We start from the raw sequence: 27,744 nt of genomic DNA, 5'->3' as shown, positions 1-27,744 counted from the left end.
TAACTTTGTAAGTATGCTGTAAGAATGAACTTGATTGTACTTGCTGAGTGCTTGTACCGTTTACCGCCATTATGGTATGCCTCTTACACCAACACACTGCTTTTACTGGTCATGCTGATTACTCTCTCCACTACCACAGCCCTCTCTTCTTGCAGCTTCTTATACCACAGTATATACATTAATAATAGCTGTGATTGCATCAGTTGCCTTGTGCATTATGAATACTATATTCCTTCTAAATTATATGTATCTGCCGGATTCTGTTTTGTTAAGCCTGGAGGGATTTGATTACGCTCCTGCTGAATCTAAAGCAAGTTGCTTGGATTTATATAAAGAACATCCTCGGGGGCAGAATCTGCACTGTGAGTGTATTCAGCTGTCTGAACATACATATACTCTAATAGTTTAACTTTATGAAGAGAGAGCCTAAACAGCTTACAGTGGTGTCAAGTTGAACTTTTGTTTTTCAGCTGTAATTTGTTTGTATGTTTTTTTTATAGAGAAAGACAAATATAAAAATGAAATATTTTACAGAATAGACACTTTGTGTGTTGCTTTTATAAGCCCCTCCAGAGACTTTACAGTGTCTTTTACATGTAACAATATTTTGTTTAACCAAGGAAGCCTCACAGATGTGATAAATCAAAAGACGGATCCAGTTTTTCAAAAGAATACTAATGTTTAACTTCCTCATGATGACATTTTTATAAAGGGGAAATTTGGGTTTTGGATTTCTTCCAATCTGTTATTGAACTTCAGCCAACCAATAGTCTTTCTTTTGTACTGAAGTAACTTTTCTTTTTCACTCTTAGGCACTCTGGTTGTGTCATTCTTAATGGAAAACAAGCCTTCTCAGGGTGCTTACAGTCAATGGTTTGTAGCGCACAAGTGGAGGACATACATGCAACCAAAATAATGTTAGCTGGGCTGCGATGGGTGATCGCCACCACCATTACCAAATCCCTCTTCTCTGACTCCAACCCACTAAGATTTCTTCGGCTGCTGACACAGTTTCACTAACTTCGCACAAGAAAAGGGACCAAAAAGTACCATTTCTTGCAACAAGGTCATCAGGTACAACCATAGACTATAAAAATAATGGACCTAGCATCATGGTGATGTCACCCATTATTGGGTTGTGGACTGCTGTTTCAAAGCCAGTTTGCATTTTGGCTGTCACCATCTTGGTATTTTGTAGCCAGAAGAGGGCGGAGCTGGGGAGGATGACACGGCTAAGCCAGTGTTGTGTATGGTTTGATTGGTGCTGCACTAAACGGTAAAGAGGTAAAGTCTCATTTTCAACCAGCTGACACGAGTCATCCAGTGGAGTTTCACTGGTAGGTATACAGGGACCTCCGGGCACTGGAGAGCTGGTTGAAAATCGGTACACTTTCCCTCAAGTTACCAGTCAGCGCTAGCTAGCCTTGGTTGGCAAGGTGATACGGAATGCTGAACAACACATTTTAGTCAGCCAAAATATTCCAATTAACTTTGATGTAGTGAAAAGACAGTGAGAGGGTCAAAGTTTAAGACAAAAACATGGACAACACCCAAAAACATGTTCACAGCTATTTTAATGAGTGCCATGGATACGCATTGCTAAGCCTCTCTATAATGACTGACAGGTCAGCGTGTAGACACGCCTAAAGCATCCCCTGCTCTTATCTCTATTTTAAAATAAATGGGACGGTAATTTACAAAATGAACATCATGCTGTATTAAAGAAGACTTGAAACTAGCGATTGAGACCATAACCTCATTATGAAAATGTTTATTGAGGTAATAAATCAAGTGAGAATTAGTCATTCCAAATAGACTTCTATGCAATTGGAATTCTTTTTAGAGCCAGTGGATTCGCCCCCTGCTAAAAATTAGATAGAATGCAGGTTTAAGGCACTTCTGCATTAGCTTCTCTTTTCAGCCCTTGAAGTTGCCGCTTGGGTTCAACTCACTTTAGCAAACAAAATAAGCTCAGTAGTTTCTTAAACAAATGGTTTTGAAGACTTTGAATTACCTTCCTACCCATATGTGTATATGCTCATAATTGAAGCTTGGTAATTGGCAAGAGCAGAAAAAAAATCATTTTGGAGGATTTGAGGTAATAGGTTAATTCTCCTACACTATAGGGAGGTTAATTCAAGATTTCTTGTCCCCCCAAAAATAAATTATAATAAAACCTTAATAAACAGAGCGAATGGCATTTTGATCTGATTTGTCAACAACTGTAGAGAAGGGAGTTAACTTTTGACTTCAGATGCTACTTCAGCTCTACAGACAGAACTCGTGTTTCCCCCTCTGTCTCTCTATCTTCACAGTGCATGAGGAAGGCATCTCTGTTATTCATTCTCTCATTCACACTCACTCAGTTTCTCACTGTTCCACTCTTTGTTATTATCTCACTCAATTTTACACTCTTGATTGCACATCTATTTCTCATTCTCCATCTCTTTCTTTTAGACTGTATTTTTTTGTTTGCCCTCCCTTCTTGGTGATTCCCTGCTCTTTCTCTATCAACTTCGTTCCACCTCTCTGAAATGATTCCTCCTTGCTCTGTTGCTTGCCTCCTCTTATGTCTATTTCCCTATCTGTCTCTTTACTACCTGCCAGTTCCTTGGGGGAGGTGGGCTCTTTGGCGACAGATGGCGGCCTGCTTTTCATCTCAATAGCCACCCTGGAGGAGAAGCGGGCCTTGGTGGGCGAGATCAACTCCTCATTGGCCAAGGAGTCAGTCCTTGTCATTATGCTCCGTCCACTGCTCGCCTCCTCGACCAATGCCACAGTGTCTTTCAGAGTGTTGCTAGGCGACATGGCCTTGGACGGCGCTAGCGCTTGGTCGTCCTGACTGTCAGGCATTTTTGAGGCAGAGTGAGGGAGGACTTGGACCTGTCCGCCTCCTCCTTGTCCGTTGCTCTGCGGTCTTGGCGCAGTCGCCGCAATGGCTGCTTTTCCATTGCCTGCCCCTTGGTGGCTGTAAACCTTGTATCGTATCATTAAGATGATAATAAAAACCAGAACAGAAGCAACAATAATCCCTCCAATGATGATGATCATAGTGCCACCCAGGAAGTGGCTGTGCAATGCTTGGCACTGGCTGAACTCTGTGTCTGTGGTGAATGACAGACAGCCCAAAGGACGTGTTGCAGTCAGTGATGTGATGACATCATCAAACACAGCCAGGACACAAAGATCGTAGTTGCGCCCAGCCGCGAGGTCCCGAACCAGGAAGTCATTGCTGCTGGATGGAATCATCCTGCCAAAGCAAAGACAGAATAAACAATATTAGTGTCAGGCAATTTGTTAACTTGTGTCAGCGGTCTGTTAGTTTTGAAAACGTTTGTAATTGTCTTCAAGAAGTTTTTGGGAAATATAATTTTGTATTAAAGACACCATACACCAACTGATATACTTTATTAATACTTTATTAATAATTAATTCACATTAATTGCTACCATGACCTACAGTCTTGTACTCTAGTCAGTGTCCACTGGATTAGCTGAATATGCAAAAATGTGAAATTTGTCGATAGGCAAGCATACAATTTAACATATAACTCGAAAAAATAAAACTATTGTACATTACAAATGTACTTGGTTTTAAAAGGAGATTTCCTTCTAGTAAATTCCTGTTTTCTATAAAATGTTTCCCAAATTACACAGTTCTTCAGGAAATTACCCTTCCATAAAATAAAGCATTACCAGCAAAGATGGACAATATATTAGTTTTTAATCAGCCATAGAAAAGGACAAAGGATTGTAACACAAGTTACCTAAAGTGAGATATGTATACACAAATGCATGAACACCTTTACAAATGTATCTGGGCAGACATGTTTCAATTAAAAAGGATAACATATATAATATATACATAAATATATGGTTCAACCAAATAACTGAATAAATAAAAATAAAAAAGCGATAACATTTTTAAGAGTAACTTTGCACCAGACTGAAAAGCAGTGTTTTGCTGCCCTCTTGGTTTGAAGGTTTTAGTCCTGTTTCACCTCTGGCCACACCCAGCACTGATGTCCCAGGGACCCTGGAGTCCATCTGTACTGCACAGCAGCAAGGTCAGAAGTTAAACCACTGGAGGTCAGCAAAGACGAGATTTCCAGGGGGTGTAAAGTTACTCTTTAAAGATGTAATTGTGTTAAATAATTTGGCTGGCAACATAATGGCCATACTGCTTCTCTGTCACAGTATCTTGCAACAACGCTCTCAGTGACATTGCACTGTGGAACTGCTCTCCTAGAACAACTGGCACCAAAAAGCCAAAATACCTGCCAACACAAACCTGCTCTGTCCAACTATGTCTGCCCATTCACCACCACACTGTACCAATCAAACCAGCAACACACGATCACATAACAAAAAACTTCTTTCCCTGAATGATTATTACATCTGCTTGTATTGCTTCCCTGTATTCTGTTGTGTGCTATTATATGAAAGCTGCAGCAGTGACACATGAAGCATCATCATATACTTCCAATGCGGTGCCGCCTGTGGCACAACAGCCACATCATCGTTCTTATTTCCCCACAGCGTTAGAATTCATGAACCTGCGATCTGACAAACACTCACATAGATCCATCCTCTACAGCTGCAGAAATCATCATTCTCTGATTAAACGCATTCCTGATTCTTACCATTGTCAACTTCTATCTCGGTCTTTCCAGAGGTAAATACCGTAACTCTAGTTTTTCCTTGGCAGTATGCTTTCCTGGGGGAAATCCACCACCCAGGTAAACAGAAGCAATGCTTTTTCTATGCTTATCTTAGTTTTGCTTTTTTCTCTCGGTTCTCTCTACTTGTCGTTTTGCTTTCTCTAGGGGACTTCAATGTAAGTAGTGGAATTGTCAAACATCCATATGTCATTTCTACATTTTATCTAAATCATATTTCCCTTCTGCTTCATTCACATTTCCCCTATGTACTGTAAGTCTTTTGGCCTGTGCCCATCTCTCCTCATTTCCACCTTTGCACAGAGACAGACAGGCTATGCAATATAGTCAGACTTAAATATAACTGCTGGGAGGCTGGTGTGTGTGTGTGTGTGTGTGTGTGTGTGTTTGTGCGTGCATTTATGGAAGCCAGTGGGCAGCAGGGTATTGGCTGGCCTAGTCTCAGTGCCAAGCTCATCGATGGCATTGAACCATCAGCAGGAAGTATATCTTGGCAGATAGCTCTGTAGGTTTCCGTGTGTGACCTTGTGTGGCTGTGAAGTCTAGTGTGAAAGGATCTCCAGGACTGGGTTCTTAATAGGAATCGAACCAAGGCACTTTAAATGCCCTGTCTTGCCGATGATTTGAGATCAGAGCTGGACTAACGTTTCCATAAGCAATTTCAAAAGGGGTTTTGAAAGGGAAAAAAACAAAACAAATGTAGTCATAGAAAACAGTGCCTCTGTTCACCTTATTAAACTTCAAAATACTACAGACTGGGAGGTCTCCTAACTGTGTTTGTACAAAATGATACCGTGGCTGTTTGTCTCTCTTCTCATCTTTGCAGTGAGACAAACTAAATCATAGTTTATTAGGGTAGAAACTTCAGGGAAATCTGTCCTTCAGTGAAACCCACAAAGCACACGTGGGCCTCTAATCCGATATCTGCAGTCTGACACACTGTTTTCCATTTTAACAAGTAACTTATTGCTTGAATTGTTGCCGTTTCTGAATACATGAGCTGTGATTGTCACGATGCAAAGTGAGGTGTGTAACAGTGTCCTTTAGAGCTAAATCATCTGACTCAAAACACGTTGTGTGAAAGTCGTGACTGATTCTCAGTACATTGTCATGGAGACAGAGGGAGCAACTTTCAACATGTGACTCTATAACCTCTGGTGCTAACTGTAGGTCAATTTTCACAATATCCGTACAGTTGTTAGTAATTAAGAAGGAGTTTAAGGTGGAAACAATTATTTTTTTTAAGTAAATTTGAATGTTGGAATCAGCATATAATGGTATAACTTTTTTTGTTTTGTTTTAAAGATTATTGTTTTGGGGCTTTTCCCTTTATTTTGAAAGTGGATAGACATGAAAGGGGGAGAGAGATGGGGGATGACACGCAGCAAAGGGCAGCAGGTCAGATTCAAACCTGCACCGCTGCAGGACTCAGCCAACATGTGGCGAACACTCTTACTGGGTGAGCTAGAGGTCGCCACATAATGGTACAACTTTCATGCTTTGGTGCAATATGAAATAATCACAAATGATGGAATCCCACTGCCAACCCCTAAAAAAGTGTGAATCTGCCAGACGGGGTAGTGTAAGGTATTTTTTTGTCCTAATGAAGGAGCTCCAGAATAATGTGCTATATTCTTAGCCAGTCTTTGATGTTTTCCACTGTTGTGATTTGCCGTGTATTGGCTTTGTTTTAAAGAGCTCGTTGTCCTGTTTATTTGTTTTATTGTATTTCATAATGCCTAGGCTACATTTGAGACAATATGACAGTTACATCCTTCTGTGGGCCACAGAAACATACGCAAAGGGAGTCGGGAAGTCGGTGACTTTATTTAAGGGAACTGCTGTGGAATAATCCCTTGTCATAAGGATGCATGATTACCTCCACCAAGAAGGTTATGTTTTTGGTTGGGTTTGTTTGTGTATTGTCAGCAGCATAGTTACATCAAAACTACTGGCCCGATTACTATGAAACTTGGCGGAAGGATGTCGTATGGGCCAAGGAAGAACCCATTAAAATGTTCATGGTTAAACAGTTAATCATTAACATCCGTAGTGAATTCATCGGTATGCACCTCACCTCTTCACCTTGCTCACACTGGTTTGGAGTCTCTACTCTTGGCATAAACCTGTAAACCCCACACAACACTGGACTTGATCAGATGCCAGGTCATAAATATCAATTATGTTATCTCTGAAGCAGCATGGATCGATCTAATCCAACCAGAGTGGGTGAGACGGAATCAGTGAACTTCTTCACACTACCCAGATAATCTTTACCAACCATCAGCGTCGCCTCCAAATACAAACTCATGTTATATTTATCTTTTATTTACATTTATCTTAAATTCATCTTATTGTCAAGAGGGGCAATTCTGGTGGAAATCAGCGTGGAAAATACCTTGGTGTGTCCCCCAGCCTGTCAGTGCTCTGTTCTTAATAAGAATCAAACCAGGAAACTTCTATTGCCCCGAGGCTTTGCTAAAAGGCAGCTGCACATGAACCGAGAAGTGAGTTGGTGGGTGGGATGAGGTGGAGGGAATTCTTGGGGGTATGTTATACGACCACCATCTGCCTTGTTAAACTTGAAGGAGTACATGTTCTGAACAAAACTGAACGATTTAATGACAACTACATGCATATTTCCTATTTTTTGAACAGATGTTTTTGTTATTAGTTAGTTAGAGAACAACCTTAGAGGAATGAATGAGTGTTTGCTAACAAAGGAGAATAAACCTGGGCCTTCCACTCCAGGGACAGTATTCTTATTCACCTCCTTACGCTGTTGCAAGATGTACAAAATTGATCGCAGCAACTTCAATTAGATTTGATAAAATCCAGTTCTGGGTCTTGTGCAAGTGTGTCATGATTGTTTTTGTTTTGGTTCAGCAAGCCCAATTGATACCACAATCATACTGGATGATTTATTCAGTTAATGGGTTCAACCATGGACAGACACCCACTCACACACACACACACACACACCCAAGCAGAGTTAAACAGCTTAATGGATTCCTTTCCTCCACGATTCAGATTCAAAGAGACACAGAGCTACTGAGCAAACTAATGGTTTGTAGGATTCTGCTGCTTTCTCACACACACACGCACACACACACACACACACACACACACACACACACACACACACACACATCACACATCACACATCACACACACACACATCACACAAACAGAGCAACAGTCACTCCTCGGTTTATCCTCACACCCACAGGCACACACGTACACATGGACGTGCACCCACACACAGCTAAAAAACTGCAAGACTCAAATACACAAACAGATAAACTATCTCACTTTTTGGATTGCACAGATTAGCACACGCCATGTGATCTGGCTCTATGTACACATGCAGAAAAATACTGCAAGCATGACAATTGCCTGGTTAATGTGTTAAAATGATGGCATAAGCTGACAACTAAAAATAATCCCCTTTTCCCCCATTTATTTTTGTTTTTTTAACAAGGATGTTAACACATGATCACTAAGAAAAGCTTTGCATTAGTACGAGCAATTAGCGATCACACCAATCCTTGAGTCGCCGCTACTTTGGGCATAGCCCACCGCTCAGACTGTACACCTTGCTGCTGCAGTTAAAGTATTTAAACTTTAACCCCATTATGCTGACCAAGATGCTAAAAGACATTTTTCTTTTTTGTTACTTTGAGTTTTACCCTAACAGTTACAGCCATGAATCTGCACTACAACATTATGCTCAAACATGGCTTACATATTACAGTATATTATAACATAAGAGACATGACAAAAAACATATCACATGATGCCAAAACAGTCCTCAGATGGACTTGATCAGATGGCCTAAACAATTGACAGAAAATACTCATAAAATGCATTGTTTTAAAAAAAAAAAAAATGTAAGTCATATACTCTTTGAAAGATGCATTGCACACAAGTGAACTGTAAACACTTCTATTATGTGACTGCAGGCTGCAGATGGAAAATGCAACTGTTCTTAGGACAGCTATAGGAATTCAATACAGTGAAAGCTCTGGATATCGGTAAGAGTAACCCCTTAAAATAGCATAGAGCACACTGTTTGATACCTTCATACAAATATGATGAGCTAGACAAAACATGCCCATAATTCAATATATCCACTAAAGTAGTATATCAATGCCATAAAAATTGTTTCAAATAATGTGATTAAGAGTGGGTTACTCATGTATGTTCTCTGTGATTGCTCTTGAGCTTACATACTTGTTTATATTGTTTTTAACAATTTTCATATTGTTGATATACATTTTTACCTTAGCCAGCTTCTTCCCCACCTTTAACTGGTGCGTTGATATATTTCTACTTCCAAATGTACGATTATGGTGTTTACAGTGACTCTACCTTACTAATCGCATCACTTGCATGGGCATGTTTCCACATTTTACCATTTGAAATGCTGCTCGATACATGTTTACATTATTCTTCAGCTCCCTTTTTTAACGTATTTCTCGATTTCATTTAAACCCAACTTCAACCCAATGACTTCAACAGACTTACAATTACTGAAATATTACTGACATTTACTAAATTGTCTTTTCTCTCTTTGAATTCTGGTGTTAATGCCCATTAATGCAAATTGCACCCACAATTCAACTGTGACTATGTTTAACCTCCACTGAGAGCCCAATGACATTTCACAGTGACCAGTTGGAAGTGGGGAGCAAGGCATTCTCCCCTGTGCTGTGACAGAAATCAATCTGTCACAGCACATGCATCATCCTGAATACTGAATAGCTATGGTAATGTTGCTGTCTCGGCATATTTTTCGGGTTTGATCTGGTTCAGAAAAAATTGTTTGTTCCTGTCGATGTCCCCCCCCCCCCCCCCACCCTTTCATCATCTTTCGTTTCTTTGCTTTTCATTTCTGATTTCAACACCACTGCAATCGAAGACTAGTAAATACTGTCTAGATTGCTGTCATTTCCCCAGGTTATTCCTCCTATTTGCCCCAAAGCACAACTTAAGTGCACTTTTCACCATCTAACTGCAATGCAATAGATGCAATAGAACAGCATTTGTATACTTTCTTTTACAACTAGACCCATCAAACCAAATAATAGGCTATACTGTGTAAGTAGGTAGGTAGGTAGATACCGTCTCTGAACTATTGAATGTGTAGTTGTTGATGTAACTCACATACATAAACATTGGATTTGGAGGCCTTGCTGTCTGTTGCCAATGGCATTAATAGATGCTAAGATACCTGTTATCAGCAACTCTACTCTATTTGCATGTCATTATTGTCTTGTCTCAGGCGAAAACAGTGACAGTTTGTTGGAGGCACTTGTTAAACAGCAGAGTGACGAGGGGCATTGCACTGCTGAGTCGTGTGTGTGTGTGTGTGTGTGTGTCTGTGTGTGTGTGTGTGTGTGTGTGTGTGTGTGTGTGTGTGTGTGTGTGTGTGTTCAAGAGTGAGTGTGCCCAGTCTCAGTGCGGCTGACATTTGCAAGCCCACTGCGCTTATGTATACTCACGTGCACATCTGTGTCTGTCCATGACCCTGACATTTTCACGCTGTCTGCATTCAGTTATGTTGACTGACGGGAGGACGCTTTGTTTGTAAATACTGTCCATCAATCAGCCCTTGGGCACTCAAAATTCATACACACACACACACACACACACACACACACACACACACACAAGATATCATGAAGTCACATCCGGATCCCTGCATTCTGACTGTCGATCTAAGCAAAACTTTGAATGAATTTTTATGATAATGTGCCCCGGCTGTTATAAATAATTTAATGTGCCAATTATTCCTCCAGTGCAGGCAGAACAGAGTAGAGGAGGGCAAAGGTTTGACAGCAAAGTCCCTGCAGCACACACACCCTGTCGGTCCTGCTAGACACACTGCAAAAAATGACACAAAATGTGGACATGTATGGATGGATTGATGGATGTATGCACCTACATTAAACTTCAAATCACAAAACGGGATTTCTCAAACCAACACAGGGCATTGCGGTGACATTACTTATTGAAATAATCCATTATTGAAAACATGAAAATTTAATAAAATTACTTTCAGAGCTTGTCATTTTTTGCAGAAGTGATTAGCCATTTGGTATTTACAGGACCCAGGAAACAAAATCTGATGTTCCAAGCTCTAATTATGAAAATAAGTGCCATCACCCTTCATCTTCCCCTGGGGAACCGAGTCAGTATTTTTACTTGATACAACTCCTTTATTCCCCTTAACTCTGTTTTTTCCATTTGGAAGCCTCCCTGTCCCGTTCTCTTTCCATCTCTCCCAGTCCTCTCCTGCTTAATTTCTCCCAACATCTCCCATTTTTCTCCCTCTCTGTCTTTATAATTTATATTCATCCATTTGAGATGGGTGTAATTTGATTCATATAAATAAGTGTGTGAAACCACGTCCTTTTATTAAGCCAGAAACTGTCACCCGCCTATAAAACAAAAATCTTATTCCTTGACATCGCACAAGATTTTATTTATTCATTTATAAAACACGTAGGATCCTTATATGTAGGATCCTTACTAAAAGTGTACGTACACCCAAAAGCCCAAAGTGGCGTAGGCAATGTTCCCTTTATAAATCACAGATTACCCAGTGTGCATAGGTGAATCAGCCTCTTATCCTCTTATTTAACCATAAATACTCAATGCAAAGCACTTCATGAATGCTGATCAGTATGTTAATGGTCTGGCAGTTGTTCTTTCGTTATGCTGAATCATGTCCTTGGTGACTTTAATAAAGGGAACCTCACTCATGAACTCCCTAAATATAGTCAACATATTAAATGCCCGACCAGAGAGGAGAACATTCTGGATCACTGTTACACCACAGTCAGGGATGCTTATCATGCCGTCCCCCGTGCTGCACTGGGGCACTCTGACCACGTCATGGTCCACCTGATCCCCGCCTACAGGCAGAAACTAAAGCTCTGCAAACCTGTAGCGAGGACATCAAGGAAGTGGACCAGTGTAGCTGTGGAGGATCTCCAGTCGTGTTTGGATTGTACTGACTGGGATGTGTTCAGGACTGCTACCCACAGTCTGGATGAGTACACAGAGGCTGTGACGTCATACATCAGCTTCTGTGAGGACTGCTGTGTTCCATCAAGCACCAGGGTGAGTTACAACAATGACAAACCCTGGTTCACAGCCAAACTCAGAAGGTTAAGGCTGGCTAAGGAAGAGGCGTTCAGGAGTGGGGACAAAGACAGATTTAAAGAGTCAAAGTACAAATTTAGCAAGGCAGTGAAGGAGGCTAAACATCGGTACTCTGAGAAGCTCCAACGCCAGTTCTCAGCTAATGACTCTGCGACTGTCTGGAAAGGACTTAGGCAGATCACCAACTTCAAGCCTAAAACCCCCCACTCCTTCAATGACCGACACCTAGCCAATGACCTGAACGAGTTCTACTGTCGATTTGAAAGACAAAAGGACAGTCCTGACACCATCCCCCACAACACCTCCCTACAGCTACAGCCACTGTGCATCACCTCCACCTCGCCCACCTCAGCAGGGTCCTGGGCCCCCCCACCAATGCCCTCCTTAAAGGTCCCCTCCACCTCCACCCCCCCTCCCACCTCAGTGACGACTCTCTCCATTCACGAGAGGGACGTCAACAGACTGTTCAGGAGACAGAATCCCAGGAAAGCTGCTGGACCGGATGCTGTCTCCCCATCCAGCTTGAAGCACTGCGCTGACCAGCTGTCTCCAGTGTTCACAGACATTTTTAACACCTCACTGGAGACATGTCACGTGCCAGCCTGCTTCAAGACCTCAACCATAATCCCTGTCCCCAAGAAGCCAAGGACCACAGGACTTAATGACTTCAGACCCGTCGCCCTGACCTCTGTGGTTATGAAGTCCTTTGAGCGCCTTGTGCTTTCACACCTCAAAGACCTCACCGACCCCCTCCTGGACCCCCTGCAGTTTGCCTACAGAGCCAATAGGTCTGTAGACGATGCAGTCAACCTGGCCCTCCACTACATCCTCCGGCACCTGGACTCCGCAGGAACCTACGCCAGGATCCTGTTTGTGGACTTCAGCTCTGCCTTCAATACCATCATCCCGGCTCTGCTTCAGCAGAAACTCTCCCAGCTTGGTGTGCCTGACTCCACCTGCAGGTGGATCACTGACTTCCTGTCTGACAGGAAGCAGCATGTGAAGCTGGGGAAACACGTCTCCGACTCACAGACCATCAGCACCGGATCCCCCCAGGGCTGCGTTCTTTCTCCTCTGCTCTTCTCCCTGTACACCAACAGCTGCACCTCCAGTCACCAGTCCGTCAAGCTTCTGAAGTTTGCGGACGACACCTCCCTCATCGGACTCATCTCTGATGGAGACGAGTCCGCCTACAGGTGGGAGGCTGACCACCTGGTGACCTGGTGCAAGCAAAACAATCTAGAGCTCAACGCTCTAAAGACAGTGGAGATGGTTGTGGACTTCAGAAAGAACCCAGCCTCACCTGCCCCCATCACCCTCTGTGGCTCCACAATTGACACTGTGGAGTCTTTCCGCTTCCTGGGAACTACCATCTCCCAGGACCTCAAGTGGGAGCTGAACATCAGCTCCCTCGTCAAGAAAGCACAACAGAGGATGTACTTCCTGCGGCAGCTGAAGAAATTCAACCTGCCAAAGACAATGATGGTGCACTTTTACACAGCCATCATTGAGTCCATCCTCACATCCTCCATCACCATCTGGTACGCTGCTGCCACTGCCAAGGACAAGGGCAGGCTGCAGCGTGTCATTCGGTCAGCTGAGAAGGTGATTGGCTGCAATCTGCCGCCGCTCCAGGACCTGTACGCCACCAGGACTCTGAAGCGTGCTGGAAAGATTGTGGCTGACCCCTCCCACCCCGGACACAAACTCTTTGAGCCACTCCCCTCTGGCAGGAGGATGAGGTCCATCAGGACCAAAACCTCACGCCACATAAACAGTTTTTTCCCCTCCGCCACTAGCCTTCTAAACAAGGCTCGGAATCCATCCTGACTCTCTCCACACCCCACCTCTGGCTCCTCATGCCACTGTACCTACTCTGCTGTAGCGTCCCTTTTCACTACTGTTTAACTTATTTTACTATTTATTTAAATTTATTTTATCGTTATTAATACGTACTGTGTGTATATGTTTATACTTATATTGTTTATATCTTTTTATCCTTCTTATATTTGTATGTGTGACATGCTCCAACAACACCATGACAAATTCCTCGTATGTGCAACGTACTTAGCAATAAAGCCCTTTCTGATTCTGATTCTGATGACGACTGGCGGGGAAAAATCAAAAAACTTCTCAGACACTCGGACATTGCTGCACATTGAATTATAATTGCGGCCTGTTCTCGCACAGTGTAGGGAAACCTGATCTATAGACTACCTATATTAATAATACCGTCCAAAACGGCAGGCGTTATGGCACTCAAGGACAACTTCGATATACCAGACATATATGATAAGATTTAACAGAACTTTATATTAAATCCAAACAAGCCTTAGTGATGAAGTTGAAGATTATAATATTTATATAAAACACTTACAGGTGAGGACCTGTATTTGCACTGGGATGGCACGTTTCCAGCACATTGCCCTCTCTACTGGACCCAATTCAGTACATAGATCCAAGAGCACAGCTTTAAGGAATTTAAATCGGCATATTAGCCAGTCATCGTCACTCTCCTGATTCTTCCATTGCCGTAGTCCTCCTGCAGTGCCATCATGCAGCGTTACGCACGAGGGTCACCACATTATTTATATGTTTACAACAATTTGAAGATAAAAGTCTAATAGGCAAACACACTTATCTTCATGCAGGTTTGGTCACGAACAGTATTAAAGTTCGGACCGATAACGAGGACATTAAGGGTAACGATTGCGCAAGAGCTTAACGGCTGTATTTCCAGACTTTGACATTTGATGATATATGCATCGTATCGCATAGTATTAAAGACAGATATTTAGTTATTTACACTGTGTTCTGCTGTTATCTAATGGTAGGGTATTTGATGCTATCCTGTATTCCATGCAGTCGGGCCATCTCCTCCTCCTGCGCTCCGTAGCGGACAATGTGACAGTGAGACAGCGCCGATTAAACATTAAAGCACCCATATTATGCTCATTTTCAGGTTCATAATTGTATTTTAAGGTTGTACCAGAATAGGTTTACATGGTTTAATTTTCAAAAAACACCATATTTTTGTTGTACTGCAGTGCTCTCTCTCACTGCTGCAGATCCTCTTTTCACCTGGTCTCTGTTTTAGCTACAGAGTGAGACCTCTTTTCTTCTTCTTCTTCTGTACTATCTTTGATTGCACTTGCACATGCACAGCTCAGGCGTAGATCATGTCAGCTAGCTAGCTCCATAGACAGTAAAAGAGGTTGTTTCTACAACTTCGGTCAGTTACAAGACAGGATTAGCTGGGAGACTTCTAAATGAGGGCGCACATGTAAGTAGTTCTTTTGTAGATTATGGTGAACTTGTGTATTGTAGCAGTGCTTTGCTATTGAGAACGAGGTAGCATGCTAGCGTTAGCATTAGCGTTAACGCTAACGCTACGAGCTAATGGTTGCTGTTAGCCAGCTCATTTCGGCTTGTGACGTCACCACAAGCCGTGCCGATTTTGACCAGCTCACCCGGAGACTGAAGTCAGGACACATTCAGAAACCAGTATTTCACTCAAAGTTCAAAGTTTGTATGCGTGTGGAAGCACCAGAGACACAAAATAACACCCCAAATCCCAGAAAAAGTGATTTTTTTCATAATATGGGCACTTTAAGAACAAATTTTTATTTAAGATTTGAGTTGGATTTTACAAGGTGTTTACAAGCTCAAATAACACTGCTGGATTTAATCTTCATGATAACGTGGATGATATGGAGGGAAAAAATGTGTGTGAGGCATCAATACGTGAAAATATTACGAGTAATCGTTATTCCCACATTTACTTTCTGCAGTCTGACTTCAGTTCACCACCTCACCATCTGCGTCGCCAATTCCCATCGTCTCCAAAATGTGCGTACGCATGGGTCAGAGTTTGCGTGGAGGACCGCACATTCTCCCGTTAAGTTTGTTTTTTATAAATCACAACCTTTACGTGGGAAGTGGCGTACGCACATTTTCAGCCCCGTTTTGTGCGTACGCCACGTTTATAAATGAATCCCCAGATCACTAGAAATGAGGGACACTGCTAAGAGGCAAGACAGGTATACATTCTCTTTAGTAGTTGTGAATGCATACCTCATGCTGTAAAGGTTTCCTAATTACCTGTATCATTATTGTGCTTGCTCTTCATCTGTTTTCTGCCTCCCAGTATGTAAGTATTTGTCTCCTCCTGCTTACTCAAACACTTTCTTCCATTTTGCACCCTTTAACTATTCTCCTTTACCTCCTAGTACTTCTGCTTCGCCTCCCTCTGTCCTCTGTCCTCTGTCCTCTGCCCTACATGGACAAAACAGCAACATGTTTTTACAAGGGCATCAATCTCGAATGTTCTGCCCTGGATTTCTATTGAAGTAACAAAACATTTTCAAGTACATACATACAGAGAGAGAGAGAGAGGGAGAGAGAGAGAGAGAGAGAGAGAGAGAGAGATGGCGTCAAGGATAAATGTTTCCTTGCTTCGTTCTTTTTTGTTGTTTTCGGTGAGTGAGTTGGAATATCTGGAGTCAAAGTCAGAAACAGGAGCTAATGTGATTGTGGCACATAGTTCTTTTTTATCCAATTATTATGATATAATTTTAAGTTGGAAGAAACACAAATGACACGTGTTTTGCAGAGAAACAGGGCAACCTTGAAACAAAAGAACAAATATTCATTACGGTACATTGCAGCCATAATTCAAGACGCTGCATTGATGAACGTGAACTCCAGCTGTCCCCTGGACTGAACCTATAGTGCGAGCCAATATCGAGGTAGATCAATTATGAAGAGCTGAGAATGATGAAAACAAAATCCAAATTATAGATCCATACAGTGGAGGATGCCTGCTTATTTGTTTTGCATCTCACATGCCCTTTTTAAATCAATTTAGTATTTTCTTTATGTTTTTCAGAAGAGGAGTATTATCGATTAAGTCGGGGTTGATGAAAAACCATGCAACATTATTCACAGAATCCTTCTTTTGCAAATGACTTTGTGTCCAGTGTAGATTAGAGTGTGTTCCAGCTTATGATTTCAATATGGAAACTGAGTTTTAAAGATGGTTTCAATATTTAAATCTTTAGTGCCAATATTTTTTGTGTAGATCAATTTGAATTTTTGCTGGGAAATCTCTTATTTTGGGTGGATGGATAAAGGACAATATGTTGAGATCAAATCTGTACGTACAGTGTATGACACACAACAGAGCATACAAGTCACTCACTCACTTCCCTAGAGTTGTTAAAAACAAGCCAACATCTGTGTGATTTCCCTTTTGAAAGACAGGCGAAAACCAGACAGCTGATCACAAGTCTTAGGAGCAAGTGCCAGTCGGAGTCCTCTGCTGACTTCAGCACTATAATTGTGAAACGCTGACACACACTCACTCACAAGGAAGATAAGAGGATAGCAGTAACAAGATACTGGTGGAAGAACCTAAACATAAAATCTAGTTAACCCGAGGCAGGCTTGGGACACTCACTGGAGAATAATATCTTGTTTTGACTTTTTTTATAACCAAATCTACATCTCAAGACTCCCGTCATCACTCACAGACTTTGTGGCAGAGACCCTCATCAATGCCTTCATCTCCTCCCGTATGGATTACAGCAATGGAGTCCTGTTCGTGGGTATCCAGCAAAGCCCTGGACAGGCTCCAGTGTGTCCACAACTCAGCTGCCAGGGTTCTCACCTGCACCAAGCCCTGGCAGCTCAAACCCCCACTCTCATCCATGTTCACCCGCTCCCGGTCAAGATCCACAACACATTCAAAATCCTCATTTTCACATACAAATCACTTCATGCATCTGACCCCCAGTACTTATCAGACTTCCTCCTCCCCTACAATCCGTCCCAGATGCTCTGGTCCTGAGACACAGGTCTGCTCACCACTCCCCACCCCGACCTGCGGGCTTTCAGGGACAGAGCCTTCAGTGTGGCAGCCCCTACCCTCTGGAACTCTCTCCCAGCAGAAATCTCTCTTATGTCACATTCACGGACATATTCAAAACAACTCCTTAAAACCCACCTGTTCACCACAGTCTATGGTCTCTGTTACAGTTTTTTCCAACTGCTTACACACGTTTTCAAAACTATGTCTCCTTTTTTCAAAACTCTACACACAATTCCCAAAACTGCACACACAAAATGCAAAATGCCTCACATCGCCTTCAAAATGAAACACTGCATTCAAAATACCATAAACACATCTCAACATGAAGCATTTGCATCAAATGGCAAACACTTTTTTCATAATAGTACATTTTTGGATATACCATGTACACACTGTTGTTCTAAATCTAAAGCTCTTTTGTTGTCATAGGCCTATATATTTACAATGTTTTAGAGTGAAAGTAATCTGCTGAGAGTGGTTGAAAAGTGCACTGTAAACAACAATACAATGTTACAGTAAAACAGAAAATATTTATTGGACAAAACATTACGTTTGTAAGAGTAGCACAGTGTTGTATACAGTAGCATGAAACAAGAAAACAAAACAACAAACATATGTAAACCAAAGGTATCATTTTTAGAATAAAGAATGTGTGTGTGTGTGTGTGTGTGTGTGTGTGTGTGTGTGTGTGTGTGTGTGTGTGTGTGTGTTTGTGCGTGTTTGTGTGTCGTGGCGGGGGGGTGGTGGTGGGGGGGGGGAATTGTATGCACAAACAAAGTCTGATTGATTTGTAATGCTGAAATAGTCATTAGATAGTTGCATGCAGTATGGACGCCACTCTAAAGCTACTCAAGATGGGTATAAGTGTGGCCCTGATCTCATCAGAGATGGCTCTCCTTCCTCTTCTTCCCTCCTCCTCCTCCTCCTCGTTGTCGTCCCCTGTCTGTCTCTCCTCCTCCCCTTGCTCTCTGTCTATTGTTGGCATCCATTGTTCAAAACAGGTAATCTGACCTTTGACCTATGTATAGGCCTATACTAAAGCAGTGATTGGTTAGTGTTCAGTTATGACATAATGTGTTTGCACATGTGAGGAGTGTGTGTGTGCCCTGGTAAATAAGTGTAGCATTTTGATTGGTTGTGTATAGAAAAGGAAAGCAAGTCACTTCCTGTTAGATTTTTGTGTCTTAGGTAGATAATTGTGTGTAGTGTTTTGAATAAAGTGTTTTATGCAATTGAAAACTGAGTGAAAGGCTGAGAAATAGCTCATGGTGTTGGAGATTTGCTGTGTAATTTTGCACTAGAGATGTTTCAAAAATCGTGTGACATGAAAAGATTTTGTGTGTAAGCATTTAAAAAAACTGTAAATCCTTTTTTTTCCCAGCAAACATTGCCACCACTAACCCATTTATTTATTTTGTCTTGTTTTGTTTGTTCTGTTGAGGGTTACTTGTTCTGCCCTCATGTAAAGCGGCCATGAGCCCCTTCAAAGGCACTGTCAAAATCCAAGCCATTATTATTCTTAATAACTTTTCCATAGGGATGCACCGATTGGGAAATTCTGGGCCGATACTGATACCGATGTTTAACATAACTTGGCCGATGGCCGATGCCAATGTTTTTTCTTTTTGTTATTTATTCCTTCTTTTGTGACACGGAAACATACAAGTCTTTCGGCTCTTGATCACACTATCCTAGAATGAGCACAAATTCAATCAGACCAATTTATGAAACAAAAACAACCTTTAATGTCACTTTCTGGTTGACATTAGTTATAACCTTATTTATGACAAGTTCTTTTCTGAAAAATAACATTCAAAAACCTTTGACTGCTAACTAATCAATGAAAAGATTGTTTCAGTACATTGCCCAACAAAATTATTTGAGTGGTTTTAGCCTGATAAACAAAAACTTACTCAATGAGATTATTTTCATGGCCCAATAAAAAATATTTTATGTAAATGCAAAAACAAGTGAAATAAATAAATGATGTTATTCATCAGACTCCGAAAACCCACGTCCTCCACTACAGAGAAAGGCTGGTCATCTAAAGCGAACTCCATCACCTTGTTTGTTATTTGTTTCGCTTTGGCGCTGTCTTCCAAGTCTGAGTCTTACCGGGGGTTTGCGCTTTCTTGGCGGCTTCATTTTTCCGTTTTTGGTCAGCTTGCAGGTAATCGCCGTACACCGCCTCGTGCCTGCTTCTCAAATGTCCAATGAGATTTGTTGTGTTAAATGACTTTCTAACAGCCCCCCCTCTTGAAATTTCAATGGAACACGTATTGCAAACTGCAAAACGCTGATCTTTCTCTGAAACTGTAAAATATTGCCACACGACCGCCATCTTCTTTGTTTAATCTAAGTTACTGAGGAGAGTGCGCGGGTGCCCTCCTCCGTCTCGGTCTCTCCCCCCGCCCAAATAAAAAGAGGGAAAAAAAGTTTCTCCTGAGCACAGCGTTCATGACACATATAATCATCGGCGAATGTCATTTTTATTCCCGGATGGCCGATGGCAGTTAACGAGGCAAATATCGCCTGTTACCAATGTTCAGCCGATGCATCGGTGCATCCCTACTTTTCCATATTCTTCATCTCCCTTTTTATATTCCATTGTGTTTGTTCTCCTCCTCCTCCTCCTGCCCTGAAACACACTTGTAATCAACTTGGTCCATTCAGTCTGACTCTAAAGTGAATCCCCGAACCAACCTTCCTAATTTGTCATCTCAAACTTGGATCATGTTTCTAATCCTTGATTCATTAGTCCATGCAATCACCATCTCCAGATATTATAAGAACTGTGATGTCCAAGGGTATTAAATCAAACTTTATTTTTTTTTTTTTTTAAATTAGACTTGGATTTTTGAAGGTATTTAACACTAATCACACTCACACACACATTTTAAACACTATCCCCATAATTATTGTGTATAATCATAGGGGAATCTAGAACCTCGAGCATGTCCTAAGTTTGTTGAGGTGGCACATGCTAAATGTGCAGAAATGTCTGTCTTTCAACAGTCCTAATATATCTATATTCTATCAAATGATTTATATCAGTGGTTCCCAACCTTTTTTCCTTGGCGCCCCCCCTACTTATGTCTAAGAAAAGCTGAGCCCCCCCTCCAAAACCAAAGTTGAGGTAACTCTCGAGATAGATCCTTACTTTCTTTTTTGATACAGAGGAGTTATCGGCACTTTTACGTTTCTCCGCCATGTTTCATTCATAAAATAGTGATGGCGTGGTGGCAGGAAAAACGAGGATGATAGCAGCTAGCAGCTGACCTGATGACAGCAAGGGTCCCAGGTTAAGAGGTCCCGGAGGTTTGGCCTACTAAGTAGCCTGCCTACAATTTTAAGCGAGAACAAAAATACATAGTTTTTATACAGACTTTTGTATACATTATATATTCTAGTGTATTATCATAATTTGTTTAACGTGCAAATATTTTTTTTTACCTCAACCTCAAACCAGATAAAGACTTGCGCACCCCCTGTGATCTTTGCCGCCCCCCTGAGGGGTCCCCGGACCCCAGGTTGGGAACCACTGATTTATATGATTGCTAAGACAGGAACAGGACATTCCAACAGCCTCATCATATCTGGGATACTGTACTAGTGCAGATGTAGTTGTGCTCTGTATGTGGCATTTCACATAGTACATGAGTACAGAGCACAGAGTAATCCCCATTAGTACTCTTGATCAAATTCTCTATGTTCACTGATTCTGATTAAGAGGCTTAGATGCTTTGTCCACTTTACACAAGCCAAAGTGACATTTTATCATATAATTACTTGTGGTCTCATAAGAAGCAACAGGAACTGTCACATCCTTGATTGCATACTATTTAAACATGCCTAAAGTACATGGCTGATAATGAATGATGATAATTAGTTCACTCTTCATTTTTAAAGCAATTTGATTAGTGCAGTGTGGTCACTTTTCTTTTGTTACAAACTTTTCTTTTTAATACAAATTTACACTATCTTTTGTGTAGACTATAATGGGATTATTTTTTATCTTGCTGGCTTCCGAGATGTGGCGGCCGGGAGCATGTGGTATTGCTGACTTTCTGGTGAGACATTGTCTTTTTTCACAGTGACCAAAGGGACATGGATAGAAAATCAAGTCTGAGAGTGTCCAGTTCTGTGACATTATGATGGCATTTCTGTTCGCAAATGATTCCCCTGACTCCCTTTGCTTAACAGACTGTGATTTCCTGTGTGTAGTGGAGCGTTTTGCTGCTGAATTTTAGACAGTATCAGAGTCGAGCTCTGGTTCCCTTTCTAAAGAGGGTCATCTGCCAGTTAGATGAAGCGGCTGTATAAATTCAGGTGCTGTTTTGGACTGTGGCGACAGAGAGTTCAGCCATAATGCATACATCTTTATTTACCGATCAGTTTTCACTTTGACCATCACCCATGGCTGTGAGCTTCGGGTAGTGACCAAAGGAATATGATTATGCATTCAAGCAACCAAAATAAGGTTTATCCACACACTGACTGGGCTCGCTGTGTGTGTCACAGTGAGGAGCCAGCCAGTCCAGAGGGACTCGGAGTTAAGATTCTGCTCTTGTGCATTCAGAGGAGCCAGTTGAGGTTGTTTGGCTCCTGGTAGGGATGCCAACCACTCGTGTTCATCCCTTTCAATGTATACCAACCGCGGTTGACTGAGAGGACGGCCCAGGACAGGCCTGGGACGTGCTGGAGAGGCATGCTGGACGGGCTTCCAGCTGGCATGAGAGCTCACTGGGTTCCCCCCAGCAGGAGCAGTTGCTGAACAAATATGTGTACACTGTTGCTTGTCCTGGTGGCACCTCATAGAAAGAAAAGTAACCTTAAAATAATGAACTGCCTGCCTTATTATAGTACCTGATTAGCAATGCCCATATTTGCATATTGAATCAAATCTGACCACATAGCTTTCATGGCATTCTGACTGACCACAGGGGGATTTGTTTTAATATTATAAATTTCCCTGCCATAGACGCTGCTCTCCAGCCATTGAACTTGAATGCAGTTGAAGCAAAAAAAAATAATAATCTGTTGTAGTCAGGCATGTTTTATACTAGTAGAACATACATTTAACATGGCCAGTAAGCGTGCTTGATCCAAAAAGTATTGCCAAGAAAAGTATTTTTTATCTCATTGTGTTTCATGGTAGAATAAGTAATAGATTGTGGTTGATGCTTCCAGGTACCCCTCTTGTCAAAACTAAGATGGCTGCTGTTCATTTTAACAGTGTCACAGCAATAAGCAGAGTTCTTTGTTCATTGAACGTGTACAGTTCTGCCAAAAAAAGGCCTTTGCTTTGGTGAATGTATTCTTTCTGACTGTTAATACAATAATCAATCATACTACTATACCTGAATTCCATTCAAAACTTTTAATTTGAGTATAAATGCCCCTTGTGTCTGCAGTTTTTGCACATGAAAGGTCAAGTGGCCTTATTTTACTGCTGAGCACATTGCCCAAATAATACCACTGTGAGCCCTTTAATTCCAGAATGATATACAAAGAGTGAGTGCTTGATAATGACAATAAGTCACATAATCATGCACAGTTAAGAGCAGCCATACAGCTGTATCATTCCCTCTTCACTAGGAAAGTCAATATGACTGACAGGTGCAGTAAGTCTTGAATAAGGTATGTATGCAGCAGGGAAATTATATCCCTCTGTGGTGGACAGAGGTTGAACATGAAATCTTGCTGCTCAATATGGAACAGACCTTAGGGGGCAGGTTGTTAGTGGGATGCACAATGCAAAGCGAATAAGGAATGGAAGACAAGTGGTTGCGTAAGTGTGGACTGAAACTGTCTTGCTTGTGGCGGTTGGAGCTGGCTGACATACATTTTTATAAGCCCAATGGAAGCACAGGGACAGGGACAGGCTACAAATGACACTTGTAAGCACTGCTTTTAAGTAGGTCAGTTGATTTAATGGTGCTCTACAACTGAAGTTACATTAAATCTCCAAAAGCTGTCTGCGGTGTGCTCTAAAACGACTGCAATACGCACAGGTGCTGTCACTATGTTTTCTGCTAGAACAAAGCCAATCTTCACTATTAACACTGTGCCTTTAAGGATAAAGTAAATCAATACTAATTTCTGGTAGACACATGATTCAATACTGAGAGATGCATAACCTTCACTCTTATTGAGTCAGAGGGCAGAGGATAACCTATATGAGATGAAGTCAGCGGTAATCCCCAGTGTTACTAATGTCTATAACCACAAGCCAAGAATTAACATTTAGCTTAAACACTTCATATATTGCAGCGCGCAAACCGTAGCCCTTTGTTAGCAGATGTCCTAGACGAGATATATATAGAATTAAGCTGTTGTAATAATACCAATATATAGGATGTACCTATGGCTAAACCCTGTTTGAAAAGAAACACAGTCCTTTATGAGAAAACACAAAAGTAATTTACTGAGTTAATACTCAGGAATGACCTTTGGAATAATATTATGACAGATTACATTGAGATAAATAAACATAAGGGTTGAATGTGATGAAATACCGCTTTGCTTCATCCATCTAAATAGACATTTGCAATCGATGGCAGAACTTTGCTCATGTCTCATAAACAGTTACATGCTGGCTTTTATTTTAGATCTATTTCATTTTTCAATTCACCTCTTCTTTCAGTTTATTCAGACTTTCTCCAACTGTGCTTGTGTGTGTCAAACGTCTGACTTTTACTATCCCCCACATTCTGTATAATACTTGTAATAATGCAGTTTCCCATACATTATATTGTACTGCTCTTTTAAACTACCCCATTGCTCCTCTATGGATGATAATAATGAGACATTTTATTGATCTCTGTTGGGAAAATGCCTCTCCACTTGTCTTCCCACCATACAGAGATCAGAGTTCATGGTCAGCTACAGTATTAGCCTGGTATGGTAGGAAGGGTCTTGATAAAGGACACCTCAGCAGGGATGTACAGTAACCACCAAGGTCCTATGGTGGTCTCTTTATCCATGCTGCTCCCAGAAAAAATGGCAATTTAAATAGGGTCTGTAATCACATTGGGACTGCATAAAAAAACTGTACTGCACAGTAAATAGAATGGAATATTTCCTAACCATTTTGTTTGAATATAGATGTCACATGAGAAGAGATAAATCTCCTCTGCTCCTGCTGCTCTACAGTAATGATCTCTGACTCTCTGAACACTGTGACCTTACCCCCACATTTGGGGACAATGGATTGCCTTTGCAGGATAAATACATGTCATCATGCCATTTTTTATATTAATACTGTACTTTAGTGTGTACCTGTTTTGTAACATCACACTATAACTGTTGACCCGAGTGTGTTTTAATCCTGACCTGAGAACAGTGCAGCACAACAGTGGTAGTATGTGTTTAAATTACATATTAGCATAAACACGTTGAAATTTAAAGTTTATAAAGCACCTGTTGTTGTTTTTTTACCAAATTATACAATTTATGTGCTTCTAACCCAATACCACTGCAACTTCTACTGCCGAGAACCAAACTTCATTTGTATGCCAATAAATGAAGGAAATAATTAATGAATAGCTTGAATATATAACAAGATAAATGTTAAATAAATAACAAATGGGCAAAAGATTAAACATAAAAATGTGTAAATTAGTGAATTTCACTATAACTATCTCATCTCTTTTTGTCACCTCAGGTCATGTTCTTCAGGTGAGACCTTCCTCAGATGGGACCTAGATTATTTCACTCTCAATATGCAATTTGAGATTGATTGGATATTGGTAGAAGAACTAGCTCAGTCAATCACAAATCTGGAAATATCCATAAGTGTTTTAATTGCATACCCATGGTTTTGCATAGTGAGGGTAAAATAAATGAGGCCATAGCGCCGAGGAAAATCCTGACATGGGCAAAGTACATGTAATTACCTTGGAATTAATTTAGACTTCATTAATGCATTCCACAGCTTCCTGTATTGTGTCCATGTGCATTTTATCCATGTCTTTATCCATTTATTTGAACATTCAACTTATTTAGTCTCTTTTTTATTTTATTTATAACCAATCAGCTTTGGCTCTTGATTTGTCCTGGTAATGTCAAAGATCAGAATTAGAATCACAGAGTACATTTAATATACCGTAAAATATTATGATTTCAAACACTCCCTTTCGTGACAGCAAGGACTTAGCTTTGATAAAATAGTTGTAGGAGCAGCAGCTCTAATTAAACAATACACTCACACTGATGTTTGATACAATGACTCAGTAAATGCAGCTTTTCAAATGATAGTGCTTTTTCTTACAACAAGCTGTAACACTCTTTCTGATGCAGCACAATGAGTCAATCTGAGGACATCTTAATCAAAGTTAAATACCTGTCAAACTGTTGAAGCTGCCATTGTTTCATAAGACATGTCTTTCTGAACTGGATACGTTATTGAACCCGTTACTCTAATCTCTCTCTCTCTTTTCCTATCTCCCTATGTGCTGCCTTGCATTCCAACAGGAAGAGATAATCTGGGCAGAGATTATTGTGAGATTAGTTGTGTCTACTGTTCGATGTGTGTATGTACTCTGTTGGGGTGGCTGGATTCTGGCTAGTACGGATGCAGGAGATGGACTGAAGGAGAACAAAGAGACAGGTGGCAGTTTCACAGTCAAACACAGAAAGATAGTCAGCCTGACTGAAACTGAAAAAAACAAATAGACAGGAAGGCACACAATAGACAGTGACATGTTGCTATGCAGGAATAAGGCTGAGAGGTAGTCAAGTTGTCTGACTACCATTTAAACATAAGTGGTTGGTTATTTTTGATGTGTGCTATGACCTGTACCTTTTTACTTTGTTAAACAGTCACTTACTAACCTTCAACTTGCAATGCATGATGCTCACTGACCCTACATCCTGCTATTCTGTATGTGTTTATATTTCCATAGAAAGCACAAACCATGTTAAATATGTTATTATATGTAATAATATATATAATTTTATAAAGCTTTATGTTTTACTGTACCAAACATTACTATACAATGCTAAGCTACAGTAGTGTTCTGAATTAGCACCATCTACACAAGAATCTCAATGAAAAGCTTAAGCTTAAGCTTCTTAAATAGTGAAGCTCGAACAGCTGAAATAGTAGACGTGCTTCAAAATGCTATCGGAGCCAATATTGACCTTATTAAGTGGAACGGGTTATCGGCCATAATAGGACAGTTTCTCTGTCAATGTCATTATACAAGTTCACTGCTATCGGTTACATTAATTCAGTCACGGCAAGTAGCCAACTCAGTTTTTTTAGGGCTGCAGCAATCTATGGTCTCATGTTATCTTACATAAAAAATGATTACAAGAAGTTCCACGCAGTGATGTTTACAGACTTTATAACTGGGCACTGGTTTAAAACAGTACGTGGTGAGTTTTGGTGTCATAATCAGTATAGGGAAAGAAAAAGTTGGATCCATGCATGCCCAGTTCACAAATTAAGTGAATTATCCCTTCTCTCTCTTCTTTGATATGCCAAGGCAGTTTGACTTGTATCAGTAAGAAATAATCTTGGTCCTTGGTTGAAGATAAGTTGATTGTCGTAAAGTCCTTGTCTTTACATCAATCCTATAAGAAACTCTTAAATTATATTAAATAATACTGATTTCTGAAGACTTACTTCTCAACAAAAATTACAGCAATTCTTTAACCGGTGTGTGCGTGCGTGCGTGCGTGCATGGGTGCGTGTGTGTGTGTGTGTGTGTGTTTTCTCCACTGCCAATCTCACATCATTTGAGAAAGGGCAACAAAGAGGGCCTGGAGTGTCTGGACTGAAGTGAATGCAATACATCAACTGCTGACTTGTAATGAAATAAAAATGATATAGGTGCTGTTGACACCTTGGTAAAATGCTCCCCTGGCCATAATGATAGACAGCCAGACAAAGAGCAAAAAACAACATATTTTTAGAACAAGAACAGATTTTGAAGTAACTGTGTCAAAATACGATTTTGAAATAACTGTGTCAAAATACTTTTTCATTGATAGCTTTGGCCTTTTGTCCTTTTCCTATGTT

The 27,744-nt window shown here is 41.0% G+C and overlaps 1 protein-coding gene across 7 annotated transcripts in view; it reads right to left on the bottom strand.

Moving 5' to 3' along the window:
* zgc:172282 (leucine-rich repeat and fibronectin type III domain-containing protein 1-like protein) overlaps positions 1 to 27,744 on the bottom strand; it is a 199,315-nt gene that overhangs the window by 32,775 nt on the left and 138,796 nt on the right. For all 7 annotated transcript variants that reach the window (XM_036001298.1, XM_031297284.2, XM_036001299.1 and 4 more), the window contains exon 9: positions 2,601 to 3,250. In XM_036001298.1, coding sequence (XP_035857191.1) covers positions 2,601 to 3,250 — 650 coding nt within the window. The remainder of the gene's footprint in view (positions 1 to 2,600; positions 3,251 to 27,744) is intronic.

This window comes from Sander lucioperca, chromosome 5 (assembly GCF_008315115.2).
Source record: "Sander lucioperca isolate FBNREF2018 chromosome 5, SLUC_FBN_1.2, whole genome shotgun sequence".
In the NCBI taxonomy this organism is placed as follows: Eukaryota; Metazoa; Chordata; class Actinopteri; order Perciformes; family Percidae; genus Sander; species Sander lucioperca.
Note: the sequence above shows the minus strand (reverse complement) of the source record. Positions and strands in the feature narration are given on the sequence as shown.